Source organism: Tigriopus californicus, chromosome 11 (genome assembly GCF_007210705.1).
Source record: "Tigriopus californicus strain San Diego chromosome 11, Tcal_SD_v2.1, whole genome shotgun sequence".
Classification (NCBI taxonomy): Eukaryota; Metazoa; Arthropoda; class Copepoda; order Harpacticoida; family Harpacticidae; genus Tigriopus; species Tigriopus californicus.
In genome coordinates, this window is record NC_081450.1 from 10,703,647 (window position 1) to 10,711,854 (window position 8,208).

The window sequence follows — 8,208 nt, forward strand, 5'->3', positions numbered from 1 at the left end:
AGCTGCGGGTTATCTTGGTGTCTGGATTGGCCACGATGGTCTGGTCCGTCCCGGACGTGGTCTTTGCTTTGGACGCTGAAGACCCCATGGCTAGAGAACCAAAGAGAACGTCGTAGAGGTTGGGGAACGGGAGCTGGGTCCTTCACAGGGACTACAGGGACAGGGACAGGGACGGCCACGTGAGGGGCACCTGATGTTGGAGAAGAAGGGAGTGGCTTAAGGAACCGTTGATTGCGTCGAAAAGTTCGCCCGTCGTCACGGAGAACGTTGAAGGATTCATCAGAGGGACACACAGAGATCACAGTTCCAGTCTGATCCCACTGCTTGGAGATTGGGTTCTGGATGCAAACACACATATCTGGGCGAAAAAAACTCTCCGAGGGTGGCGTTGGCCGGGGTGTCAGAGGAAGGAAGTGCAGTGCGTAGCTGGCGGCCAAAGAAGACAGCACTAGGTGCAAGGCCAGACGTCGCGCGCGGGAATGCAAGGAATTCGCGTAAAGCCGCGCAAAAGGTCGTCATATTGTCAGGGCGGTGAAGGAGCAGCTTGATGTTTTTGACAGCTGCTTCAGCCAACCCCTTGGAGTTAGGATGATTAGGGCTGGAGGGCTCAAAGGTGATGCCTTTGCGCGCGCACCAGGCTGCGAATTCGGACCGAAAGACGTCGAACCACTCTGAAAGGATCTGAATAATAGCTTTAGTATGCAGTTGCGCCAAAGGTGTAGTCCATACAAAGCTGGAGGCTTCGTCAACCATGACCAGTGTCGGCCAGAAAAATGAAAAAGGTCCAAACCAACACGGGTCATGGGACTATTCGATGGATGGAAGCGCCGTACTTCCATTGGTTTGGAAGGACAGAGTGTCTGATATTTTGTACACGCGTTGATCATGTTCTTGATGTCGCTGGCCATACCTTGCCATGCGAAGAGCTTTGCATCCAATTTTGTCTTCTCCAGGCCTTAATGAGCAAGGTGAAGTCGGCAAAGAATTTCCGGCCTAGCTGATGGAGGGGGGGGGGGACAATTACCGTCAACCTGGAGGATGTTGAGGTTGCTCCATGAACCTTCAAACGGGGGAATCACTCTCATTGGGGGCGGATCATGAGCAGAGGCATAACTCCACACCTCCTGAATCAGCTTTTTGTACCCGTTATATATCAAAGGCACAATAAAAGCGAACTTTGGATCCAAGTATTCAATTTCTTCGGACACGACTTGTAACATGCAATCGGCGTGGTCAGGCTTGCAGGGAAACAGTGGAGAGCGTGATAGCGCGTCAGCAATCAAATTGTCTTTCCCTGGAGTCCACTTGATCTTGAAGAAGAACGATGAGAGGGCCTTGCGGAATTTTGCCAGTCGCACATTATGAATGTTGGTGACGAGGTGTTTATGGTCCGTGATTACAGGGAATTCCCATCCGCTCAAATAGAACTCACATTAGTGCACTGTCCGCAAAATTGCGAGGCATTCGAGCTTGATTGTGGCATAGTTGCGTAGAGCAATAGTTAAGCTGAACAATCCACATTCACATTGCACGAAATGTGGGCGTCCATTTTGCTCCTTCTGCATCAGCATAAAACCGAGGCCACGTAACCTTGATGCATCAGATAGCAAGAAGGTCTTGAGCTTCTCATCGAATGGCTTCACAAGTAGAGAAGACGTCAGCAACTTCTTGGCTTGGTAAAATGCTTTTTCGTGAATGTCAAGCCACTGAAAAGAAACGCCCTTTTTCAACAAAGGTCGAATATCCCTAATGGCATGTGCCAAATCTGGCACCAAAAACACAAATTGATTCACAAGGCCTAAAAAGGACCTTACTTCAGTCACTGTTTTGGGGCGAGGAAAGTCTTGAATGGCCTGCACTTTGGCATGGTCGGGGCTCACCCCCTGGTCACTCACAATGAAGCCTGCAAATAGCACTTCACAACCAGCTTCGAATCTCCTAAGGGAAATTGTGATTCCTTTATCGCGGCATCTGGTAAGGACAGTCTGTATGCGGACTTTCAACAATTGGATGGTTTGAGCACTGATGAGAATGTCATCAACCAACTTTTGGCAAAAGGTCAAACCTCTGATCACTTCATCAGAAACGATGTTTGAATGGTCCCCACTGAGGCTCATGGCCATCGGGGTGAAGTTGAATCAATATCTTCCTGAAGGTAGAAGGAAAGTTGTCAAATTCGCGGACTCTTCATCCAGCGGTACTTGAAAGTACCACATCACTGCGTCCAATTTACATAAGAATTCATCTTGGGGACTTCCACTGTGGATGATGTCTTGGGCAGATGGAAAGGGCTGGACAGGGCGTCTGATAAACTTGTTGATCTCGAGGAAATCCTGACCAACCTGAGCCCAGCTTTACCCCCCTGTTTGGGAACAAAATGGGTCCTGGCGCACCATGCCGTGGCCTCCTCCACCCGAGAAATTCGTCCAGAGTGGAGCAACCTCTTGATAGTTGCGTCGGCCTCCTCTTGATAATGAAGTGGAATGGGACGCAAAGTATTGCCATGCTAAGGGACAGCATCCTTGCCCAATTTGATGTGGATTGGCTTGCCAATGACGCGTTGATCAGGGGCCAATGAATCCGAAAGGACGTCATGAAATTGTCTTCTTAGGTCCTGTGTCATCTCCTTGACTTCGATTGATGCCTCAGCTGCTGCATTGATCTCCTCGGAAGCCGCAAACGGAAAGGTGGAACCGATGACTCCAAGGTATTGGAGATCTTGTCAGGACACGAGCATGCAATTGCACATGCATGCTGACACGAGACAATCCGCGCACGCTGTTCTGCCATTGACGGTGAGCTCAAGAACAACACGACAAGCCACGGACATTTGGTCACCATTGGCTGCTCTCACCGTATCATGGGTTGATTCCAGGTGAAGGCTATGTCTCTGAACCAGGTCAAGAGACAACATGGTCCTCGTGGCTACATTGTCAGGGATAGCTCTGATATGGAAGTGGACATTTCGAGGAGACTGGATGTGGACGTTGATCCTTGAAGTAGCACAAGATCCGGAGGCGCTTTGGAGAGCCTCCATGGCGCGGACATGTGAGACAAAGTCTGACTCCTCATATTCAAAAGCATTCTGACGGTCTCAGGTTCCTCAGAATGCTCAGCAGAAGAGGTGCTCTTCGTGACTTGGAAAGCTTTTGTTGGCGTAGACGGGGCTTTGTCCCTCTTTGGGTAAGGCACTCTATTGTTCTACTCCCATCATGTTCTCGAGATCGACATCGATGAACTGACACACGTACGTTTGCTGATCCAACGTTGTGTATGAATACAAATTGTTTGTCTTGAAGAATAACTGCATCTTCAGCAACCATGACCTCAACTCGGCGGGGTTGTTGTCCAGTGACAGAAGTTTCACCTCTGGTACTTGGATGATCGATGATCCAGGTGCAGATGCTTTGGGTACTTTTGCAGCTACGGCAGGTGCTGGGGTGCACATTCCCATCGCCCTGATGCACAGGACTTGTGTGGTGTTGTACTCCTTTAAGACATCAGCCTCTTTACCGGCCCAGGTTTTTGGGTGTATCAAGGGTCATGGCAATTTTAAACTTGTCCAACATTTTATCTGTTTGAGATTTAAAGTTATTGAAGCACGCATTCACTTGATCCCCAGCAAATGCCGAAGGACACTCAATGGCCGCCTCAGCAGCTTTGGTGGACGCGGATTTAATTTTGTTGAACCACTCGTATCGGCCTGCCGCCGCGGCTTTCGCCGATTCCAAGGTTGGAGCCATTTTTACGTTAGAGTTTTAACCTTCACTCGATCGAGAATTTATAAGTCATTGCGAGAAACACTCTCGATTTTATATTGTCATACAATTTTGCGGTCCGAGATGACCACTGCGCGACGTTAAATTCTTATTTTCGACTGACTCTATCGAGAGCACTCAACTTTATTATTATCTCAGATTACATTATCACATAAGCTACGGAAAGCCGAATGGAACAACAGGGAACATACTTTCAACTATCAAAGTGACAATATGGGTAATTTGAAAAAAAAATGTGGAAAAATCTATCCAAGAAATCGGGGGATAAGGAGCTCAAGGGATTGAGGTCCTTGAATCTATAGCTCAATTGATAAGGGCTCTTGTAATAAATAATGGAAGCTTATTAGGCTGGTTAACCTCTTTATTAAGCTACGTTCAAAATAGCAGAATGTATCACCAAACCCATTTCTGTTCTCTTTAAGTCCGTTTAATTTTAGTTCTAAGAGAGGGGTTGTCTCCTTTGCTTTGCTGTCGTAACCAGTGAAGTCTTGCAAACATAATTTTGTGTTCAAACTTAAGACAAGTTTTTGTTATCAAGATTACCAACATCTCTTTCACCATAATGTGTGGATTTGTCACAATCGTAGGAGGGAAATTGTCTCTCTAGCTAAAGTATCTTCCAAAATCAGCCAAATTCGGCCCAAAAGATCTTTCAGACTTGAAAATGACAAGACATAAAAAAATTGTCTCATCCCGTCTCTCTAAAACAGAGCTGGCTCAATAATTTGAAAAAAGAGGGCGGTAATCCATCAAATATTCTTAGAATATGAACAACGCACGGAGATGATGACGTTATTACTTTAGCTATATCCAAGAACTTCTAGAAATATGGACTGGGAACGATCTTCCCGTCAAATCGGCCTGCTCTTCCTCATAGCAACTCTGAGCCACTTTTCAAATCAAATCAATAAAAAAGGGACGTAGATCCCTTCAATCTAAGGCACACTATTTGCTTGTAAAATGGTTGGCTTCCAAGTTATGTTGTCAAAAGCTTATGTAACTGACCAAGAGCAGGCCGAAAACTCAAATTTTATATACGTAGTGTTTAGAACATAACTTTGGACATTTCTCCTGAGTTTCCTCAGCAATGTCTTGAGCTAGAATTTGGCTAAGTTCATTTATTCAACAAGATCTGGTGGTGGTATGAAGTGCATATTTGGAATAAAGTGAACGGTTTAGGAGGTGGGAAATTTTTGCTTCCGTCCGCTGTCCAAATCTGTAGAAGTCCGTGCTTTATTCTAATAAGGAGTAGACGGTCATTTCGCCTGAGCACAACCCGACGGTGCTTGCTTTATACTTGTTCTGGAAATGCGCTCTTTGGCAAATGGTGAGGTTTGGTCCACGCCACACCCTCTTCATTAATTGATTAAGCAATAGAGATCTGTTCAGCATGGTTTCTTGCTTTTCAGTAGAAGATACATTCAGTAACCACAATTGGGCGGAACTCTCTAATCTCATGTTGTCCCAATCACGAGCCCGACTTGTTTGGTTGCGGCTTTGTACCCTCAGTTATTCTAACGCTTTTTCTTTGTCTATATTTATTTACGATTTTTCTTGCATCATCCCCTCTGACCATGACTTTTTACATACTCATTTGGACATGTGCTGCTCGATATTCATGTTTGGATGTGTGATGCCGCTTCAAATGCTTAACTGGCTCGTCGTTTCCAGTGTAAATTATAGATTTCTAGACACTGGCCGTCGGACCGACCACTAGGTTGGCTAAACAGTACTAATAGGGATCCAATTAATAATCACGGTAGGTTGTAACTAGGGCTGCTAACTTACATTTACAATGACATATGACATATGACAGCACTAGTAGAATGTCTTTAACCCGTTAGTTAGCCTCAAAGAGTTACCCTGATTTTTCTTCCGTCAAACCAGGGTTGCTTTTTGCTCAAATTTGATTTTTTTACGTTGCGATATAATCGACTGATGTTTTTACTTTTTAGGTTTTCTGGCAACCTTGAATTTGAAATCTAATTTGGTCCCATCACGAAAGAAGAAGTTCCTCTATGCCATCATTACTAAACAGTACCATGGATGGTCTCTTAGGAATTCACCCCAAACCGGATTAAACTACTCTTTAGCCAATCCAGTGGTCGGTGGTAAATGTCGAACAGCTCAGAAAAGAATGGCAGACGTCGAGATCACGTTCTGAGGTTTGACACCGGGGTGAGTTAGGGAGAAGATGTCCCAACAAAGCACAATCGTCCTCCGACGGCCAAATAATCCCCGACTGGTGCCATTAGACTAATCTTATTCATCATCATCTTTTAATTCATAATTTCTAACCGTAAAGAAATATCTTTGCTAACTTTTGTGTGTGGTCTAGCTTGGTCGGCATGACCTACCCCGAACCAAAGCTATTCTTGGTTAGTTCAGGATATCAAATAGTGAATGCGTTTGTTGAACAGCCCTTGAATAACTACACTATTATCGCTCTACATTAGGAAAATATCAAATAGGTCGATTGCTCTCGCAAAAATGAGGGGGACATTTCGAGTGAAATATCAGCGTCTTCAAATAACTGTCAATTTCATCAGCGATTCAAGCAAAATTATCGTTGTACTTTGGATACGTTTCGGGTGTGACGAATACACACTCTCCAATGAGACATTTAACGAAACGTATATAAGCAACCAAGTTGCAATTGGAAGGCACTTAGTTCACCATCAATATCTGAAGCAAGTATCAACAAATACTTCAGCATCATGAAGGTACGAGTAAAATTATTTTGACCGATTTTTTCAATCGAGGCAGCCTTTGTTCTGCGGCCTTTCAATCTCTCAACCTCCAATTTCCAGGCCTGTGTAACCACTTTACTACTAATGTCTTTGACCTTCGCTCAATCTCTGCCTCAAGAACCCGGATATGGACCAGAGCATCATGAACCCGCTCTTTACGAATACGGCTACAAGGTCCATGATGATAAGTATGGCACAGATTTTGGTCATAGTGAAAACCGTGATGGATATGTGACCAAAGGTGAATACCATGTGCTTTTACCGGATGGCCGTGTACAAACTGTGACATATTATGTGGACGGAAAATCGGGATATGTGGCCGATGTGTCATACTCAGGAGAAGCTTACCATGGTCCAGCTACACCTCATCATGCTCCAGCTCATCATGCTCCACCCCATCACACCCCACCTCATCTCGCCCCACCTCATCACGCCCCACCTCCTCCTCCTCCACTACCAGTGCACGAGGCTTATCATCAACCTCCACCTCACTACGGCTTTCATAATTAGTGTGACTCGTAGGAATACTTTGCACTAAGTTCACTTTAGATTTGAACATCATATTTATCTCGCACCAATAAAACAAAATTTGATCGGTATGTAATAATGGTTTTCTTGATGAAGTGCACTTACTCAATCAGACCAAGTGTGGACGAGAGGACTCGCCATAACAAATGGTGCGGCCTAAACTATTCCTGAAATACTTTGGGCACTTTTCCCCAATTTGAAGTTAACAAATACAGGGTGGGCCACGTTATCATCTACATACTGATTTCAATGGGCTTAATGAATTAAAACTCATTTGTTATGAGTCGTAGAGCTTAAGACATAAATTTGAAGTCGGAAAGGCATATATCGAAGAATTATGCTTCTCAAACACACCGCCTTTGACAGCCACTCAGGGCTTGAGTCTGCCGACAAAGTTGGCGAAAATCTTCTTAATATAGCCATTGTCCATGACGGCCCCAGGGCTCACCAACTGAAGCCTTCAGCTTGCCCACATTGTTGCAAGGGGATTCAGCTTGGGGATGTTTTTTTTTGNGGTGGGCCACGTTATCATCTACATACTGATTTCAATGGGCTTAGTGAATTAAAATTCATTTGTTATGAGTCGTAGAGCTTAAGACATAAATTTGAAGTCGGAAAGGCATATATCGAAGAATTGTGCTTCTCAAATGCACCGCCTTAGACAGCCACTCAGGGCTTGAGTCTGCCGACAAAGTTGGCGAAAATCTTCTTAATATAGCTAGCCATTGTCCATGACGGCCCCAGGTGGCGGCATGGAGCTTATCAATACTGTAACCAGAGGTGCGATGATGCCAAAGCTATTTTGAAGGTAATCTTACCTTTGTGAAGTTTGGTCACAATCCTCTTTCGCAATCCTTGCATGTTTAAGAGGCTATGTTGTCTATCTTTCAATTTAGACCGGTAGTATGCCCGGAAATGATTGCTGATGATCACATGCAAGCTATATCTAAAAAAAGCAAAACTAACCAAACCTCCCATTGACCCGGCTATCAGGGCCAAATACAAGTGGAGACGATAATATGGCGCTCCCGGTATATTGTTTCGAAGTTACAGCCGTTTAATGCCATCATTTGCCATGAAATCTCAACTTCTCTACCAGCTACGTATATATTATTCAAGTCATAAAACATGAGGGAACTTTCTAAATCAGG

The 8,208-nt window shown here is 44.8% G+C and overlaps 1 protein-coding gene across 1 annotated transcript; it reads left to right on the top strand.

Moving 5' to 3' along the window:
- The first annotated feature begins 6,291 nt into the window (after positions 1-6,291).
- LOC131890537 (pro-resilin-like) lies at positions 6,292-7,118 on the top strand. The gene is made up of 2 exons (XM_059239897.1): positions 6,292-6,502; positions 6,590-7,118. Exons 1-2 carry the CDS (start codon positions 6,497-6,499, stop codon positions 7,037-7,039), a joined length of 456 nt encoding a protein of 151 aa, XP_059095880.1. The 5' UTR covers positions 6,292-6,496; the 3' UTR covers positions 7,040-7,118.
- Positions 7,119-8,208: the final 1,090 nt, after the last annotated feature.